The sequence below is a fragment of the Chinchilla lanigera genome, unplaced genomic scaffold (genome assembly GCF_000276665.1).
Source record: "Chinchilla lanigera isolate Chin_1 unplaced genomic scaffold, ChiLan1.0 scaffold00037, whole genome shotgun sequence".
NCBI lineage: Eukaryota > Metazoa > Chordata > Mammalia > Rodentia > Chinchillidae > Chinchilla > Chinchilla lanigera.
The window spans coordinates 5,046,404-5,067,615 of NW_004955438.1; the positions used below are offsets into that span (position 1 = coordinate 5,046,404).

Here is a 21,212-nt window from a genome sequence, read left to right on the forward strand (position 1 = left end):
TCTGGCTCTGCAATTCAGGCTGGCCTTGAGCTCACTTTGTAGCCCAAGCTAGTCTCAAACTCGCAAAGATCCTCCTGCCTCAGCCTCCCCAGTGCTGGGATTACAGGCATGCGCCACCACGCCCGGCACATTCTTGTATCTAGATCTTACTTTCAGGCCCAAATTACAAGAACATATTTCACGGAGAGACCATACAGAACACATCACAAACCTAAGGATACCTAACATGAAGAGGCAGCACAGAACAGTGAGAAACAATGGCCAGCGAAAACCAGGAGCCTGCAGCCACAGAGCCAAGGAGGAGAAAGCTCAAGCGAAGGAAGACCAAACACTGTCAACTGGACTGACATTTAGGAGGTCACCCCACACCCAGAACAGAGAGGAAAGTACTGCTAAGAACTACAGGGTGAACGGCAGTGGCTTAATAAAGTTCATCTGGAGAAACATAGCTTTGTGTGAGGGCTGGAGGGAAGAGACGTGATAGCTGGAAGGGGCAAAGGGCAGAATGGAAAGCTTTCCTCTGTCTAAACGGGAGACTTAAGCATTTTGTAAGCCTGATGTAAGCGGCAGGCAAGGGAGGTATCTATGTCTTAGAGAGATGGGAAGAGCGAGTAGGGTAAGGAGCAGAGACAAAACTGAACAGCTCAGCTCAGAAGGTGCCAGAGGTGCAGTCATCTTCTGAAGACAGCAAGAAAGCGGAGCAGGGCGTGAGACTCGGAGAGACAAGGAAACGTTCAGCTGTTGTCACCGTGGAATAAGCTCCCTGGGCGCTAGCTGAGGAACACCTCCTGACCTCATCACACGGTATCAAGTGAGTGTGCTAAGCTGAACACTTACAACTTGAACTCCTCTCCCGTAGAGGTAGGCCATTCCAAGCCCACTCTGTCCAACTGGGTTGCCCTGAAAACCAAAGAAATTAGACAAGAGTGAAAAGAATTCACTTAAAAGTGGGCAAGAATAAATGACTACAAAAGCAATGACTTACAAGCGTATTCAAAACGCGTCTTTTTTTTTTTTTCCCAGTACCAGGAATTGAACTCAAGACCTCGTGCTTGCCAGGCAGGTGCTGTGCCGCTGAGCTAAATCCCCAGCCCCTCAAAACATGTCTTAATAGTTTTCAAGTCAAAACTTTCCCCTTCCTATCAGGCTAAACCTAATACTAACTTTCAGGCATTTGGGGAGCTGTCAGTAATCTGCTTACAAACAGTAAGCAGTAATTCATTTAGAATTACATTTTAGTGACTTTATGATTATCTACCCTATGGATTTATGATGCAAAACAGGAATAACATTTCATAAAAAAGATGTCGGATGGCTGTTTACTCTGTGACATCTAACCTCCTGATGCTGGGCCGAGCCAACAGTGGCGTAATAACAGCAAAGCCAGTATCAGGTGGCAGAGCTGCAACTAAGAGCAGTAAAGTGACACAGAGCAAGGGTACTCAATAATAGCCGTTTTGCAATTCCAAAAAGAGAAATCCAGAATTCACCAAAGCCAATGTGATAGAGGACATCTTAACAAAGGGGCCACAGCGCTCCTCTGGGAGCACTCGAGTGGCATCTGGAGTACGGTGACACGTGGCTGGGAAGGAAGTAAACGCAGTGTCACTACGTGCATGCAGCTTTCTCTGGGCCAAAGAGCCAAATTATGTATTAAGATTACCAAAAACCCCAATCAGTAGGCTTCAAACTGCCGCCCAAATGAGGGAAGTTCTATAACTCCCAATTCTACTGCTACGATCAATATTTCCCTGATTAGGAAACATCTCAAAGAAATCCAAACAGAAAGTTAATATTCAACAATCTAGCTCCTAAAAAAATTTTCCTGCTTATTGGGAAAACACTGTCCAGTCAGTATTTGCACATGAATCATATTTATATACACGCCTTCAATAACTTATGATGTAACTTTGTTATGGTTAATCTTCCAATGTAGTAAATGTATTTATTAAGTACTAGCAGTACATTGAGTCTGGAAGGCTTACCATATCAGCAGCTTTCTTAAAGTAGTGCAGAGCTGTCTCATTGCTCTGAGGTACAATATCACTTCCTTCTGAATACATCTAGAAAACAGACCCCAGTTTCACTCAGTGTTAGTAACTCTGTCTAATTACATGTTTTAAAATCTTATTCTGGGGGTTGGGGATTTAGCTCAGCGGCACAGTGCCTGCCTGGCAAATGCAAGGTCATAAGTTCAATTCCCAGTACCAGGGGAAAAAAAAAAACAAACAAAATAACTCATTCTGATTTTTATTTCGTCTCATGAAATCTTCTCAAAGTTTCACATTCCCCACAGACTATTTTAGAATTAAAAGCAAAAATATATTTCCTGTCCTATCAAATTTATGAAGAAATATAAATGTATAGGGCTGGGGATATAGCTCAGTGGTACAGCGCCTGCCTGGCAAGTGCAAGGTCCTGAGTTTCATTCCTAGTACCAAAAAAAAAAAGTATAAAATCAACTTATAGATCCATTTCAAAAGAAGAAACCTTTAATGTACAGATATATCTGTCTCAGTCTGTCCCACAGCAATCAGTGGCTAATCATTTGCTTGGCACTGGATGGGTGACCAGAAAGCAGGGAGACCCATCAGTGGAATCCGCCTCCCCCGCTTCTCCCAGGGTAAGGTAAATGGCATGTTGGGTATATCAGCCCTGTTCCTTAAGTTCAGGACAAAAAATAATTAAAGGTTACTTAAAAAGGTTTAAAATATTAAGTAATTAGAGTTTCAGGTACAGAACATGACAAGGGACCAAGAGAAGAGAACACAGAATGGCCAATGCTGCTAGTTATTCACATACACATTAACGAATTAAGAGTTGTATTTTGAAGTAGGGTTAATTAGTAATTCAGAGCAAGGGCCAAAAAATTTTTTTCTAAAAATACCCAACAAAAATAGATGGGGGAATACCAATTTCCATGCTGTGATGTTGGAATGTTTAAATGTAGTGATTAGCCCTCAGTTAACCAGTTTTGATCATGCAGTAAATACTCATGAGACTTTTCTATGTGTAAAAACCTCTGAGATACAGTCCATCTGAACTTCCTTACTTTTGCATTTGGTTATACATGAAAATAATCATTGGTTTATACTATATTAGTTTTCAAAATAATGGAAAAGTTTTGAGATCCTTCTATGTAATGTATTCATTAAGTCTTTAGATGTATGCTTCCTGGCTTAAGAAAAGAACTGCATTGATAGGTAGATATTTATACAAATACATTTTTAACACATACAGATTTATTTATTTATTGATTGATTGATTGATTGATTGTACCGGGAATCAAACTCAGGACCTTGTGCTTACCGGGCAGGCGCTTGTGCCACTGAGCTATATCCCTGGCCTGATAGGTAAATATTTAAACTGTGATATTTAAACAATTAAAAGTTCTGCAGATTTCAATGAACTCTGTCTCCATTCAGCATGAACAGAAATATGCAATTGTGACAATCTTAGCAAAAAACTATACCACGTAAAGTATAAACTCTTCATTATTGTATAAAATACACACAAAGCAGGAGCTCAGATACTGGTAACTTCAACAGAGGATTAACATACTCATGGACCAATACTGTTAAGTAGCCTAAGAAAATGCTCAGAATGGCACATACCTCAAGACAAGATATAACAACCTTGAACTGGAAATTTTATTTCCCCCTTATTTTTGTACACTGTAGCTCCTGAATATAACATGTACTTATTATGCAAACATTTTTTATTATTACATAATCGATTCACAGGATGGACAGTACCTTTCCTAAGAAGGCCATAGCGTGTGAATTGCCAGCATTAGCTGCTAAGTTGAAGTAGTCAAACGCTCTCTGTGAGAAAAGAATTTACGAAAATCATTAGTTTTGCAGGGGGTACCGGGAATCAAACTAAGGACCTCACATTTGCCAGGCAGGTGCTGCACTGCTAAGCTGTATCCCCGGCAAGAATTCATTAGTTTTTAAAAGAATCTGTTTTAGCTAAAGTAATTATTTCAGGAACACTAAAGAAGTTTTGTTATATTACAACAAACAATATCCAGTCATCAATATTTAAAAATAGAAATCTGTACATCTACAAGCTTTATTTTACCCACTAGCTACATCAAGGTACCATGTATCTTACAGTCATTTCATGGTTATAGCCACAAAGAAATGTCTTGCATTCCCTAAACTTAAACCATTCCCTAAGCTTAAATCAGTAAGACGTATTATTCACAGGTAATGCGAGCAAGATTCCAGTTGCTTAAAAGACATCTATTAACAGTGCAACCTCTTCTGACCACCTTACTATTGGTAATCTGAGAGAAGGGAAAAATTAGGAAGTCTTTATAAGCCAATGGACATATTTACATGGTTCCCTAAAGAAATGCAATTTACTTTTGTATTATTCAGAAACAAATTTTGGATTTTACTTAAAAATCACATAAATGAACAAACTGGCATCAGCAGAATTCATTATCATCACTCTCAACCGTACTGTCCACCGTTACTAAGGACCTTGTACCATCAATTACTTCATTGCCTTGTTGATTTAATCTCCCTTCTTTTCAGTTCTTTCCCACTCAGATGGATTCTAGTGACCTATTTCTAAAAAATGGAACCAAAACACAAGATGCATCCATCCTTCAGATTCCCAGTTTTTCTCCAGTGATGACTGGTATCTGTTAGCTACTTTCCTTCACAGACAATTTTCGCAAATGCATTGTCTCCAGGTGCTACAGTGTGCCCTACAGTCAGTCTTAACTGGTTTTCATCCACACTGCTTCAGGAAAGGCTGATCAAGCCACCAGTGACTTTCACATTGCCAGTAGAATCTGTCTCTCATCCCACTCCCCTCTCTATGCATTTGGCATGGCCCATCACTCTCTCTGTCGTGAAATGCTGTTCTGGCTTGGCACGTAGGATGTCTCTCTCCTGGTGTTAGGGTGTGTGTCTAGATGTCCCCCCAAAGCCTCATGCACTCATGTGGCAGGCTTCTAGAGATTTTGATTGATTCATGGTCCAGTGCTAAGATTATGTGTGAGTGCTACACCCAGCCTGGGGAGAGAAGCTTGTATACAATGTAAGGGAGGGAAAGAGGCTGCTCTTTTCTTCTCCTCCCTTTTGCTCTTGTTGCTTTTGCTGTTTTTCAATGCCATGAACTGCTGCCCTCTGCCATGTGCTACTCTGCCTTGGAGCCAGCTGAGTATGGACTGAAACCTCCACAAACTGTGAGCTAAGTAACCCTTTCCTTCCTTAATTTTGGGCATCAGTATTTTGTCTCAGCAACGAGAGAAAAGTAACTAAGACACCTGGTTTCTTCCTTTACTCTACTTGTACCATCTCAGTCACCTTTGCTAATTCTGATATATACTCTTTTTTGTTTTTCTTCTGGTACTAGGAATCGAACTCACAACCTTGTGCTTGCAAGGCAGGTGATGTGCCGCTGAGCTAAATCCCCAGCCTGCTGATTCTTATATTACTGGCTGAATTCTACATATTAAGGTTCTTCAGGGCTTAATTTGTGATTTGTCATTTTACATTCTCTAAGCAATCTTATCTCCACTCTCACGGCTTCACATTCTGTTGAGATGATGGCAACCACTACATCTGATTTTACTTTTGCTCTAAAGTAGTCTATGCAACTATCTCTGAATATCTGAAGCTTGGTCAGATCTCTGAAATTTCTCCTTGACCTCAACCTGCTTCTCCTCCAGTATCTCTGTTTAGTTAGGCAATACGCCACCTATTGGTTGCTGAAGGTACCTTCCCCCTTCACTCACACCCAACGCATCACTATGTATTGGTGACCACCAAATACCTGCTGAATCTACCCAGTATCTTCTATTACCATGGTTCTAGTTCAAGGCACATTTTCTCTCACATGAACTTCTGAACTATTCTGCTCTTCTAATTCATTCTCTATACAGCAGCCAAAACCAGTGCTTTGAAACTGAGAATGTTAGTCCTCATAGTCCCTGAAGTCTGCACGGATACAACGGTGTGATGAAGGACTGCTCACTGCAGCACTGCCCCACGCGTCACACTCTGCATGTGGGGTATTCCAGTCCTGTTCCTTCCTGCTAGGACCCATGCACACTCTGCTCCTTTTGGTTTGGGATGACACTACTTCCACTGCCAAGTGAAACGGCATCTATATCTCCTGAGAAAAGGCTTCCCTGATGAATGGGTCCTCCCACCTACTAGCCATTTATGTATCCTTGTCTTCATCTGTTGATGTGGCCACTTAAGAAATATATAATAACTCTACTGAACCTAAAGCTCTGTGAGGACACAGACCAAAGCTCTTTTGTCCAACACTGCATCCTGAATACCAAGCAGTGAATGACAAACAGTAGGTACGGAAATATTCGTTGAATTAATGCAGTTCTGTACTAGTTACGCATTTGTGATAATTTATCATTTTGTAGTTGCTTTCGACACAGGCACCATATAATACAAGAATATTCCCTAACTTCTTATGCAAAAGCTCTGCACCAAACTTATTTATCTGATACTTTTATTAACTAGCTTATCTGATGCTGCACTAGCATAAGAAATGCATCTTAGTGACCTAAAAACAATGCAAGCTGACAAACTGTCTGAACAAAAGCAAACCCATAGATACCTGGTACAGTTTTGGTAAGAAGAACATTTTGTTACCATTTTATTCTTAAAGTTAAAAGGGATACAAGTATACAAAACACCTTAATTAGTATACTTAATTGGCATGGTAGAAAACAGTTTTATTAGTTTGAGAAGCATTTACTGAAAACTTACTATATGCTAGGCTTTGTTGGGAGCTGGGAGTAAAGTGGGAAATGAAGTAGACATAGTTCATGCTCTTTTGGACTTTAGGTTCCAGCAGGGGACACACTTAATTATGTAACTGACTGGCAATGGATAAGGGTTATGATGGGTACAGATTTTCAGATATCCTCTATGGTGCGTGACCTACTTCTGGATCGAGACTGGGCTTCAGGGGAGACATATTACAGGTTGGTGTTAAGTTCTGGAGGATGGGCAGGAATTAGCTACAGAACGAAAGCAGGTGGGGCAATATCATTTCAGAGAGAGGAACCAGTGTCATGGAAGTTCTGAGACAGCAGATCCTGACAGGCTCAGACATTTTCAAAAAGGTCTGTGGGTCTGTGACTCAAAGAGTGGAGAGCTGCTAAGAAAAACTGACTGATACAAAGCCTTGGAGGGCAAGTTGAAGACTGCGGATTTTAAAGTATTGGAAATCACAGCACTCAAGAGTTTTAACCACAGGACCTGATATGCAGTTTGCAGAGACTTGGGGGAGGACTGTGACAGATGATTCACACAAGAGCTAGGTATAACGATGGGTGGCAGGGAAGACGCAAGTCATATTTAAGACAGAAAAAAGACAAAACTTGGTGACTAGATTATAGTTACACACTCTTAATTTTTTAGAAATGACCTACTACTTTCCCAGTTCCATAAAACATTCTCTAAAGTCTTAAGACCTACTTTTATCATATAGTTACAGAAAACCAAGATCTGTATACGCATTTTTTGGGCAGCACAGAGAATTAGGTTTAGCATGGATACATCCGACCACCTTGAGGCACAGTCATGCTTTTACTCTTTAGCTTCCTAAAGGGTTAAGGAGATCCTGGCAGCTCATTTGTGAGGAGTGCTTAGATAATACCAGCTGGACATCGCACTGTCTAGCAAAAATAGACGTGGAGCATGGTTTCTTGTTCCAGCGTGAGGTGTCAAGCCCAGGGATGAGGTCATTACCTGGTGATTCTGTTCTACTCCACGCCCGCCGTGCAGATGCAGTTGTCCCAGACCAACCTGAAAATCAACAGACAGAAGGCAAAAGCAAGTGACAGTGTCTCGCATGGACTAAATTAGACCAACAAGAAACCATTTAGTCATAAAAGGCTTCTGTGCATGACTCAAAAATTAGACATTCAGTCTTAAATCCTGAAATTATTACTTTGATTATTCTAAAATTTCTAAGAACTGAAAAAGTATGCTTTAAACATCAAAGTATCCCTATGAAGTGACGAGTGAAATAAAAGCATTTTCAGAATTAAAACTGAATTTATCCTCAGTGAACCTGCTCTAAAGGAAGTTCTCTTTTTTTTTTGGTACCAGCAATTGAACTCAGGACCTTGCGCTTACCAGGCAGGCACAAGTGCCGCTGACCTATATCCCCAGTCCTCTAAAGGAAATTCTCAAAGATGCTGTTCAGGCAAGAGGCAAAAGTGTCTGTGAAATTTCGAGAGCAGTAAGGGGAAAAAATGCAATGAAAATATAAACAGATAAGTAAATGTAAATAGTTATCTATGTATAAAACAATACTTTGTGAGGTTCAATATACATGGAATTCAAACTGGATGTGACGGCACAGGGCTATAATCCCAGCACTCCGGAAGGCTGAGGTAAAAGGATCACAAATCCGAGCCCAGCCTGGGCAACTTAGTGATTCAGGGCGACCTTGGTGGGGGTGGGTTTAAAAAGCACAGGATTGAGAAAGGGCAGGGATGTAGGTCACTATGAAGGCCATGAGTTCATTCCCCAGTACCACCAGGAAAAAAAAAAAAAGCAAGAAAAAAAAAAGAAAAGAAAAGCAGGTGTGGTGGGGATAAAGTACTGTACAATATATTATCCTGGAAATGAAAAGTGCTCCTCCACACTAGCCTCTAATAAGGAAGCATGCTGCAATCCGCATAACCAGGGAGAGAGCAGTGAAAGGCTGTCCAGCGATGACGTTAGTGGAGGAGGAGACGCAGAAGCCAGAAGCACACAGAGCAAGAGGGACAGACAGCAGCGATGAGGGAACAGGGAAAAGCACAATAAACTGAAAGCAAAAGAGAAAATTTAAACCAAAATACATCATTAATGTAAAAGAAACATGCTTAATGTGATAAGATAACTTAGTTAGAATTAGTTTCCATGAGGTAAGATTTGGATCTACTTTTCACTACAGGCTTTCTCAATGACTTTCTTCTGTCAGCCTTAATAATTGTTCTTAAGTATTTACTACTCATTTCTATATATTCTAAATCAGAAAAACTATAACCATAATGGAAAAAAAGTTACTGAAGTTCTTTTTATTGTAGTCTATCAAAATAAACCACAAAACACATACACACACTATGTATTATCTGAGTGATGAACAACACACAATCCGAATCAACCTACTTCTGCTCTGGACTTTGAGGTACTCGCGATCTAAGATGAGCACAAGAAACACGAACAGTAAGTAGCTCTGAAGAGCATCTGATATCCTAAAGGCCCAGCATCTTGTTCAGAGTAAGTGACCGGTTTGTCCTTGCTGACTCCGGTGGGAGCCTTCACACTCAGTATCAATGCCCTTTCAAGCAGTGACTTTCAGTTGTGGGACAGGGGAGTCACGTGACCACTTTTTAGGAACTCTCAATGCCTGGGCCCCATCCTAGAGGAGCCCGAATGGAATCTTCTGAGTATGTAGAACTCTTGTATTTAATACTCCTCAGGTGACCCTAATATATAGCTAATAAGTGCACAGAGCTGTGAAAACATTACCTACAGAAGTGAATGCTTCTCCTCCCCCTGCGTTAAAGTACATAAAACAGTAGGAAACTCCTGGAGATGTTTAAACACATTAAACACATACTTGCGCTTGTACATCACCCTTTTCAGCTAGGAACTGGTAATATTGAATCAAGTCTTCTTCCAGCATCCCACTGTTCATTCCTGGGTTTTCTACTTCATCAGGCAGTCGGATCCTCTGCACCACTGAGCCGCCTGTTAGCGAGATATCACTAGCAACTGCAACAGGAGACAAGGCGGGCATCAAAGGAAAGCCGGAAGGGCTGGCTCACTGAGGAGTACGACCCCAGCTGCCAAGTGTTCAGACATGATGTTAAAGGAAATGGTTTCCACAGTAGTCTACGGATTATAAAATAGTAAGGTATTAGAAAAATTAGACTTTTCCCACAGAATATTTAAGACATAGAATTCATAAATTTTAATAAATATACTTCTTAATTAAAGACAAGTCTACTTAAGAGAGCCGGTCATATTTCAAATAGTACAATAAAAACAGATGTATTTAAAATTAATTCTGTTTTTTTTTCCTGGAAGGTGAAAAGGAAAAAAAAAAATAGCTACCATGATTGGCAACAAGACGATAATGCGTCAGTGCAGATTCACAGCTCTGGAGGACGCCAATGCCAGCCCAATACCGGTATCCCTGAAAGACAGCTTTGGGTGAGAAGAAGGCAGCTTCCCAGGCCAGAGGCATTATTCTTGGAATAAAGCAAGCTAGCCATACTCACATGTAATTTTGCTGTCCTATGATCTAAGTATGTGAACATCTCATTTATCCTGAGTTTTAAGTTCTGAGATAACTTAGCAAGTTCAATAGACTATAGCTAAGAACTAAAAAATAAAGTTCCTACAGCAATCAAAGTAAGTGCCATGAACTTTATGTATGAAGTGTGTACATTTTACTCAAGATAAAATTAGTGAGATTTACGCTTACAGCCAATTTTAATCTCACTTTAGATGCAATCTTAATTCAAAAGCATTCATCTTCCAAGCTAGCAAGTGACAAATTAGCACATTAAGAAAAGTGAAACTTAGAAGCATGTAGCATAACGAGCAATAAATGATTTCAGAATTAAGTGGGAAGAGAGTGGGGTCGGGGAGGTTAGTACATACTGGAAACATATACTAATAAAAAATAAAAAAGAGTAAATGTGAAGATTATTAATTTCTGAAAAGTACAGCAAATAGAAAGTAGAACTCTCTGGAATCCCTCTGTACAAATCATTGTAGACTCTAATAACCTTTAGGGCACTAATAGAGGGTAACATGCATAATATTACATAGTTCAAATCTGGAGTCATTACTTAAAAAGATTAGTAAATACAATTTGAAAGGGAGTTGTATAAAAATATTTACTATGAATGTGCCATATAAAAATAGAAGTTTCATTATTTCTTGGAAATTCACCTGAAAGGAAATTTTCAACTACTGTTTGAGGAATAAATGTTATTGTAGATTAAACAAATAAATGGAAACATCAAAACTAACATTTTGGTTTTCCATGTGCTTCAACTTCTTCAGTGGTACAGGCTGTAACAGGATAATTTGTAAGCTCGCCTGCGTGACCGAGAGCCTTTTCACTGGCGTCTCATCTCCCTGGCCAGCTTGTCACCATCAGCGCTGGCAGTTCTACTCTCCAGCTACACTAAAGTGTTTGCACTTTTTGGCACGCACCACATTCCCTCACGATGCTGTCTCTGTGCAGTTCTTTTTCCTGCGGCGTGTGTACCCTTCTGCTCCTTCTATTCATTTACTACTACTTACCCCTCAAAAACCCCCTGTGCTATTTCTTCAGCCATAACTCCTTTCACAAATTCTCTAACACTCTGTACTGTACTATAATGGCCTTTCTCGTTGAGGGTAACTGCTATGTATTATTGATCTCTGGAATCCTAATGATAAATAATCAATTAAATATTTTTGAATACATACAGGTAAAGTGATCTAAGATCTATCTAGTTAGCCAGCAAGTACATTTTCCCTTTTTGTTAAGTGTCATATCCCATCAAAGCACAAGCCTGGAGACTGTTTCTCTGTTTTCAGTCACGGTTCTACTCAGTCCATTCTTCACATTACTAATGGACTTACATTCACTTGAAACACTGCAATATGCACCTGAGGTCACTTGACCAGCCCAAAGCCACTTTATACAGCAGAAAGCAGATTAACTGCTTCAGCAGCAAAACAATTGGGTGGAAAGATACTATATTTACTATAAGCTATTTAAGTGACTAACCCTATCAGGTAATACATAGAGATACCCTTAAATGTCCTTTACAGGACAGAGTCTAAGTCCTCTGTGAATTTAAATGTAAAATTTAGCTGGGCATGGTGGCACACACCTGTAATCCTAGCATTCGGAAGGCTGAGGCACAGGATGGGTGTGAGTTCAAGGCTAGCCTGGGCTATGTAGTGAGACCCTATCTCAAAACAAAAAAAAAAAAACCCAAAGTAAAATCTGGGACAATCTCAGTAAAAAATACTTGATCTTAAGGAGATCTCAATCAAGAGCACTGGAAAAGTTGTATCCAGTGTCCATTTTTCTGCTACTTAAAATCATTGGTCTTTTACTGAGGTTATACTTACCAAAACCATGTGGGCTATTAGATTACCTCCAAGAGCTCCAAAAGTATAATACACAAGAGCCTGTAAAAGAATAAAAGATGTTTACCTGAACAGAAGGACCTACTTATTCAATCAAATCATAACATACAATTCAGTTTTAATAGTGTTACCTTTGCCTGACTTGAATTAACACCAAGTCCAGAGGCATAGAGAAAGCCAAGAGCCTGAAAGAAAATGGAAGAAGTAAGAATTCTTCTCTGGCAGAAGTTTAGTCGAGATTGACAGTTTTACGCCCTATGAAAAGATGTGAAACACTTTAAATGCTAAGAGATTTGAATGCAAGTATGCACAACTTGGAATTAAAGAGCCTCGGAAATGCATTCTGGGTTTTACAAATTATACAACTAAATATAACTTTAAACAAATGAAAAGTTTACCCTAAAGACAGTCTAGTGAAATATTAACTAGAAGAACAAAGCTAAACACTTAAACATGACTTGTACCTCATCTTTATCAACAGCCACTATGAACACAAAGCAACTCTCACAATTACACTGACACACGTCTCCATCTATGCAGAGTGGAATACACTCTGAAGAAGAACAAGACTGTCAGGACAAACTATGTTAGGAATAGAAAGAGGCGTCAAGGGGTCAAGGGTGAAATGCTACTTCGCAATGTTCAAGCACATACTGTTTTCTAAAACATAACGGTGAAAAGACAATGTGTTAGTAAGGTTCTTGATGAAGGTTACAGGGCAGGTGAAGCAGGGAATGCTTGTGCTCATAAAAACCCATGAGCCCCTTGAAATTTCCTAGCTTCTGTAGTTAGGTAAGAGGCCCATGTGTCTATGAGGTGGATGGAAGTGATGTGAGCCACTTTAAGGCCTGGCCTTTGTAAAGTTCCCAGCTATTCTCTCAGCATTGTCTTTTCCCCTCACGATGGCTTGGAAGCCTGTGTTCAAAAAGGTAAAACTACATGATTGAAGTGGTCCATGATTGGGAGCTGCCAGTTCAAAATGATTGACGCAAGCAGGAGAGAAGTATCACAGGTGGCACAAACAAGAACGGGGTATTTCAAGTTTGATCCCAGCCTACATATTGAGACCCTGACTCCAAATAAAAAAAGTAAAAGAAGGGCTGGGGATACAGCTCAGTACAATGACTCACCCAATCCCAAGTACTGCAAAAAACAAGCACAATACAACGTGAACACACAATGCAATGTGATTACAGAACATCTACAAGGTAGTCTAGGCAAAAATATTTTACTTGAGTTCATCAAGCTTTAGCTGTGACATCTGTTTATAGGAAAAAGAGGTGATGGGAGAAGTAAAATAAAGAACAGTATGAAGATTCAAATAGAGGTAGAACACTGTGCAGAAACGTGGCCATACCCCTAACACGGGGGGAGAAAAGGCACAGGACTGTGTTAGAAATTACAACTAAATGCATGGTGCAGTGCAGGACTAGGTGCTTAATAGGACAAAGCAAAAAATTTTTGACTCAACATGACATGAATATGGTGTGGGTATTTTACATAATGTAAAGATATGCTGGAACGGACAGATGAAAGCTGTTGATTAAAAAAAGCAAGTATGGAATAGTAAACAGCTCCTTTTCATTTCAATAAAAATGCATACATAAATACACACAAAGAGAAAGCTCTAAGGGTATGCGTGCACTGCAGTTATCACTGCTCAGAAATGGCTGGTGCACAGGTGGTGTTTGCTTTCTGGTTTTCCTAGTCTGTGTATCTGGTTTCCCACCATAAATATGTATTGCTTCTGTAACAAAATTTTTACAAGACATGAATATTAACAACAGCTATAGCATATGAATTTAAAAAAATGCAATGGTGAGTAGTTTCAGGTGAAAGAGAATTACTTGTGTATTTCATTCTTTATAGATATAATTTAGAAAAACTACAAATGCAACTGTGGCAAGATGCAACTGAAAAAAAATGCAGTCACTAAGTATAAATGTTCTCAGACTAGGGAAAGAGAGTATCAAAGGAGAAAGATAAAATGGCTTGCCAAAACAAAATTTAAAGACATGTTATCTTCCATCTTAGTTATTAAAAGGCATCAGGGCATAAGGAATAGACTGCTGCTGAAATCAATACCGCTGAACTGACAAGTTTGCATGGGAAGTGCACTTACAGCCTGCCCTTTGGGAGAGCCATCCTCAGTGAGCTTCTCAAACATCTCTTTAGCGGCCTGGATATTCTGTGGCAGGTAATCCCCAAACAGAAGGGCATAGGACACTCTCTCCAGAGCCTTGGTATGATTCAGGCTTGCTGCCTTTTGAAGATACCGATATGCTCTTTAAATGCAAGCAATTAAAAACAAATTAGCAGTGTTTTGGAACTGCCATTTCAAGTTTTTTCAAGATCTACCAAAATGCTGTTTAAATAATTTCCTTATTTTAAATAAGAAATTTCCTGATACTGTTTTTACTATCCAATTCGTTTTACTTACGTATGTGGAAATCTAAGGTGCCAGTTCTCCCTGTTATTCCGGCACCCTGGAATAGTCTAATTACACTGAGGATAATCTCACAAGCTCTGCAATAAATATGAAGTCTAGTAAATAATCCGATAACTATTCTAATTTAATTCTTTGCACAGAATGTAACAAAAGTTAGCTGAAATCAATAGACACAAAATGTTAGAATATAATCACTTATTCTGCATTCTTTCCATGTGAAAATTCTTAAATTCCAGTTGGAAATTTAAAAGCAAAACCAAAACCCACACTTAATGACAATTCCTTTTGTTAAATCCTGAACAGTATATGCATTCTTGGTTCTTAATAACCACGAGAATTTAGGTAAATTACTTTTACTTTCCTCATTACTCATCATTTTGATCAATAGCTATAATTTTTTTATGCTAACAAGTTAAAATATGTTAAAATTAATGCCACTAATGCACACAAATCATATTAAGTTTTCTTGTAACAGAATCACATAATCTGTGTTTCTGGCAGCAATTTTTAAAAAGTAAGTACTTGGCTATTTATTTCAGTGAAAGTCCTCTCTAGGGGCAAGAAAGGAGTCGGCTTGGTACCTACTCTCTTTTTTTGCTTTTCTTGTTGCTTCCATTGAGGATTTTCATTCCAGTCTGATACAGCATTTCTGCTTCCTGCATCTGCCGTCTCTTAGCAGCCTCTTCTTCAGCTAAAAATATTTGTCACATGCATTTAAATGGACTGTAATTCTACATGAATTATTTATCAAACATAAGAGTTTATTCCTTCTTTCAGGTAGTCACACAAACACAGTGAATGATATACCACTATTTCCAAATATGACTCTAAAAACAGTTTAAGTGTGGCCTTTATTGATAAAAGGTGAGACTTTCAAAACATAAAATCTCCTGAAATTTCTTTTAAAGGAAACACTATTAATTGGTTTTGGAGGGTATTTTTTCTGCTAACATTTTTATATAATTCAACTAAACTTTGAGATTATATATCCAAGTTAGGTAAATTAAGAGAAGAAAAACACTGTTGTAATCAAAGAATACTTTACCTCTATCTGAAATGTGTATTTTATAAGGAGAAAGTAATTACATAATAAAAATTAAAGACAGAGTGGTGGCTCACACCTATAATCCCAGTACTTGGGAAGCTGAGGCAGGAGGATCACTGGGGGGGGGAGGCCAGCCTGGGCTTCCATAGTGAGTTCAAGGCCAGCCTAGATTACATAGAGACCTGGTCTCAATTTTTTTTTTTTTAACTCAATATAGATCCTGACTTAGCTTTAGGTCCATTATTTTTCTCATACTAATTTCTCATACTCACTAGTATAACCCTGAAACTCATAAGACTTGTTATGGATTTTTCAAAATTATTTTGCTATCATAATAAGGCACTTTAAATAGAAATACAGAACTCACCAAAATTCATATTAAGACCAATTTATAGTAACAGAAGTGAGTTCTTCTTGTAGTACAGAAAAATCCATGCTTCTCTGTCACACCAGCCTACTTATATCCAGTTTCCCTGGAAACATAGTTGGCCTATAGAATTCAGCCTCTTTATTTATATTGATATTTATACTTACAATAGTTGAACATACATTTGTAAAACATTACATTAGAACAGCACACCTCACTCAAATTATTTTACAGAGGTACTTTTAACTATTATTACTTTCACTCTAAGGGTCTGCTTCTTTTATTGAATAAAAAATGTTTTATGTAATTAATCTAGCAGCTTGCCTAAAGGTTTTATGAATCACCTGTGCAAAACTTTTTTAAGGAAGACAGGAGTGTGCTAAGCTGTCTGGTGGCCTGAAAGGAACTGTTCATCCTCCCAGCACTCAAGTCTATTCTTTACGGCTATAACCACAGCACCAGCTTGGCCATGTCTGACCACAGTGGAGAAGGATGGCTAGAGAAAGGCCTTCAAAAGAAGGCCTCAGACCCAAGTCACACGGACACGCTTCTATTGAACAACGCTTACTTTCACAGAAGCCCCACTTCTCATCAGTTTTGTAGTCGTAGGTTGTAGCACACCACAGTCTGCCATCTTCCCTCCCATCGGACGTACATTCATCATATTCCTTGTCCAAAAAAAGGAAAGGGAAGTGGCAGGGTTCCCCATGTGCTGTGCCTTCAATGGCGGTAAAGGCTGGAAAGACAAGAAATAAAAACCTAAACATCAACACTTGTGGTATCCAGGGATTCACTGTGATCAATTTCAGTTGTTATCATCCACAGGCAGAAATAAAACGATGTCTGCTTTGTCAATGGGGGAAAGGCCATGACAAAATGCCATGACAAAAGAGCCACACTAGGGAGGATGTCAGGTCAACCTGACTTAGTCTGACTAGCTGACTACTCACACCTATTATCTACCTTAGACTTTTTAAAGATTTTGAGATACAACCTTAGAAACTTAAAACTCCTGCTCAACCAGTGAACAAAAAAAAGGCAAAATACATCTGAGTCAATTCCACTGCCTAGCGTAACTCTTCCTCCTCTCCGAATGTCATAAAGCAATTTCTTCATAAGGTAAAGTTATTCAGGGAAAATGTTCCCCTAGGCAGAGCTAAGGATTCACAAAGTCCTCTGTGATCCCACAGCATTTTTTTACTTCCTATACAAGCACTAAAGTGAATTTTTTAAACCATACTCTAGTTCCTACTAGATGTTTTTTACATGGTGCCTGTCATTTCAGGTAATAAAGGTTCAAAAGATAACAGTGGGTATTATTATTAGTGGCACACCTACTCTGAAAGGCTACAAAGTATCTCTTCTTTCCTGTGCTAAAAAAAAAAAGATTTTCAGTAAATTTTGAAAGAAGAAAATGAATTTCAAGTGGCTTACCACCACATAGATGTCATTTATCACCCTGGTAATCAATGAGCAGAGGTAAATTACTTCTTCACGGCTAATATATACATGTTTTAACAAAATTATCTTTCATGAAGACAAAGTATTAGCAGTAACCTCTGAGGAGTACTACAGATTTTGAAAAGGGATCCCCAACATTGCTGCTAGATCCAAATGTGCTTTGCAAAGTACAGAATTTCAACTCCTAAACCTGAATTTCACATCAAGTACCCTGTGATAGTTTAAAAGAAGACTAAACTTTTCTATAATAGAAATCTTTGCCTTAAAAGTAGCTTATCACTGAAATTCTAGTTTATCAAAAATATACTGTAACAAAATAATTATCTTTTCATGTGATGGAATTGTACACCAGAAAAAAACCTGGATGGAAGTAAAAGGATTTTGGGAACAAAAGGTTTTAACTTCCTGCAGATTTGAGTACTAACTTAAGGGGGAAGAATTCCTGGGATGCACCCACTTCACCAATTCAGTCAAAACTGAAATCTTGTCAAAATAATGCCTTTATTAGTGAGGTAGTAGAAAGGAAGTTTTGTACCTCTCAATTATCCTCTCCAAGTAAAATGACAATATGAAAATCGTTACTACATTTTAAACTTCTTTAAAGTATTTTAAAAGTTACTGACTGGGACTTTCTAGCTTCAAATCATTTATCTGAGGTAGAAATTTCTCAAAATAGTGTTAATTTCATTATGAATTGTCTTTCCATGGAGAAACTGCAACAATTTCAAAAGTAGCCTTTTAAAAACCTCTTAAAGAGTAGTCTAATTTTACGAACAAAGTGATTTCTCTCTTGGTATAACACAGTTGCCTGGCTATGTAACTTCAATTACTGATAGCCAGTAATTAAATATGACACTTAAAATGAAAGGGGAAAATGTGTGATTAAGTCAATTCTGCAGCTTCATGCAAAGCTTCACATTTCCTCGAAGGAACCGTAGTGTGGTTCTATGATAATGACACAGCATCACAATCTATTTACATGTCAAAGCTTAAGATACCTAACAGTACACGAAAACTTACTGTAGTAATTAAGAGACTGCTTTATATTTAAATTAGTAGAAATCTGCTCTTGCAAAAATGTATTAAAATTATTCAAGAAGGCCAGAAAAAGTAAAAAATACAACAAAAACATCTGAAAATAGTGTTGTCCAGCGTATGCGTAAATGTGCATTTTCATACTGCTAGCAGGAGTATAACCGAGTATGACTTCTCAAAGACGGACATTTAGCAATATGTATTTCAAAAGTGTACATAATAAAAATAAATGATTCTGAATATCAATATCTGTGCAAAAATTCTTAGAATTTAAAAGGTTTGTATCTTTACCTAAAAAAAATTTTGTTTTTTGAGTCACGGTCTTGCCATGTAGTTCAGGGTGGCCATGAGTTCACTATGCAATCCAGGCTGGCCTCTTTGTGGCAATCCTATCAGGAAGACACAGAGGAACCAGCACTTGAGGGTCCAAAGCATCTTCAGAGGCAGCAACAAGTACTGGTGAGGTTTCACTAAGATGAAGATGAAGAACAGAGAAGGCAACTTGCAGTTGGAACACAAAGGGAGAAGGAAATTTAGTGGGCGGAGAAGGTTTGAACTCAGGGAGATGGATTACAGAACAGGAAGAGAGGAAGGAAGATCAGTGACTGTGAACAACTCTGTCAGAGAACTAGGCAGCCAAGTGGAGCAGAGGGGCAGGGCGGGCCCTGGAGGAGGACTTGGGGGCACAAGGCTTTTGTTTTTAGTGATGACAGCATGTTTGAATGTTGAAGAAAAGAATCCAAGAGAGAATTATAAATATGGCTAGGATGCTGCTCATTTATATTTAACTAAGTGTTTTGGGAACACAAAACATTTTAAATTATCAAATCCAAACCCCAAAAAAGTAAACTTCTTGATCTATGCAAACAAATGTGAAAAACTTGGCTTTGCAAATTTTCCATTTTAAGCACCTTCACAATGCCATTAAAGACTGGTATTACACGGTAAGTTTAGATGAATGATCTGTTAAACAGAAAATTAAGTACTTAATACTATTCATTTGAAGCACTCTTGTATTTTCCAACAGAGCAGCAAGTAGTATTTTAATCAAATATATTTGCAGGCAAATAGAGTTGAAATGCAATTACTTCATGTTAAAAAGCTACCAATTTCAACCAAATTGTAACAGTGTTCATCAATTTTATCAAGTACCAAGTTAAAAATTCTAACCAACCAGTCATCACCAAAAAAATATTCAAAGTACTACAAACAAAGCATTAGTATACATGATTTAAGGAATCAACTAAACTTGATTCAAAGTAAATGGTGTAGCATGACTTCATTCATATGCGGAATTTAAAAACACTGATCTCATAGAATTAAGACAGTAGAAGGAATAGTGGTGAAGAAAGCAGGGGATGGGGTGATGTAGGTCAAAGGATGGATGCATGCTCATTGTGAGAAGGAATAGTTTTAAGAGTTCTATTGTACAGCAAGGCGACAGCAGTCATGCTACTGTATACCGTTATCTTGCAAAATACAACCTGAATGGATGTTGTTATACTGTCATTATAAAAGTAACTGTGTGAAGCAATGCATTTGGTACCAGCTACATTTAACCATTCTACCCTGTATAGGTATTTCAAAACATGAATATAATAAAAAACAAAAATAAATGATACTGAATATTAATATCTATGCAGAATGAGAAAAAAAATTCAGTACTTCACCTGGCTTCAACAATCACTTGTCCCAACCCTAGTATTTCCGAATTGAGAAAACCAAGGCCTTTCCAAGATTGCAAATTCTAAGAGTCTCTGTTCTTAGCTTTAGTGCAAAGCCGGGGACCTGATTTTCAATATGGCCCTCAAAAAAATGTCAGTAAATCCATATTTAGAAACAATGAGCAAATAAATGAAAATAATATAAATGGTTAAAAGAAATTCATTGTTGTCTGGGAACAAGTCAACAGTAACTTTTTGGGAAAAAAACTGTGTTACATAATTTTCTACAAGTAGATTGCTTTTACCAAAAATTGAGAAGTGATAAATACAGCTGAGAAACTACATCTGTAAACAAACAAACACATTCTGTTTACAGATTAAAATGTTTTTATCATGAAAAAAGGAGACAGCACATGAAGAATGAACAAAACGTAAGATCAGAGTTCATATAAAGCTTACCATTCTCTATGAGAAATAACCAGTCATTTAAAAGTAGAAACGAAAGTATTGGTCCCTATGCCCAATACCAAGTGACAAAGTTTATGACTCTCAGGTAACAGGCACTGCAAAAACCACAGAGTGTGACTTGTCCAGGAAAGCTGCTCTCTACAACAGTGAGTTTCTGAACTTGATGGCTTTACAGGAAGCTCTTCTACGTTTCAGAGGCCTGGTGGGGTGGGCATGGGTACTTCTCCATGGGGATGGTGCCCTGCAGGAGTTTCCTTGTACAAATAATTTCTTGCAGAACCGAAGGAACAGCAATACCAAAAACAACCAAAACCACCTTTCCACTAACGTCAGAACCAGCCATAGACCACTGTCTACGCTTCCTCTCCATCTTACCTTCTGTTTATCTGCCCACAAGGTGGGGGCCTCTCTTTTCCTGCCATCCACAGAAACAAGGGAGAAGCAGGGACACCAGGCTATTTCTGAACCAACTTGCTTCCTTTGGAACCTGAGTTAGTAAATTTAAACTCAATTCCTCTGAGTTATTTGCAACAGATCAAGATGATTATTCTATTTAATTCTTCTTTTTATTTTCAAA

General features: G+C 38.4%; 1 protein-coding gene across 1 annotated transcript in view; it reads right to left on the reverse strand.

Moving 5' to 3' along the window:
• Sel1l (sel-1 suppressor of lin-12-like (C. elegans)) overlaps nt 1-21,212 on the reverse strand; it is a 51,101-nt gene that overhangs the window by 15,489 nt on the left and 14,400 nt on the right. Inside the window, exons 4-14 of the mRNA XM_005390240.2 lie at nt 16,576-16,743; nt 15,181-15,286; nt 14,269-14,431; nt 12,278-12,331; nt 12,129-12,188; nt 10,104-10,185; nt 9,607-9,761; nt 7,740-7,796; nt 3,756-3,824; nt 1,986-2,063; nt 838-900 (exon numbers count right to left, since the gene is read on the reverse strand). Coding sequence (XP_005390297.1) covers nt 838-900; nt 1,986-2,063; nt 3,756-3,824; nt 7,740-7,796; nt 9,607-9,761; nt 10,104-10,185; nt 12,129-12,188; nt 12,278-12,331; nt 14,269-14,431; nt 15,181-15,286; nt 16,576-16,743 — 1,055 coding nt within the window. The remainder of the gene's footprint in view (nt 1-837; nt 901-1,985; nt 2,064-3,755; nt 3,825-7,739; nt 7,797-9,606; nt 9,762-10,103; nt 10,186-12,128; nt 12,189-12,277; nt 12,332-14,268; nt 14,432-15,180; nt 15,287-16,575; nt 16,744-21,212) is intronic.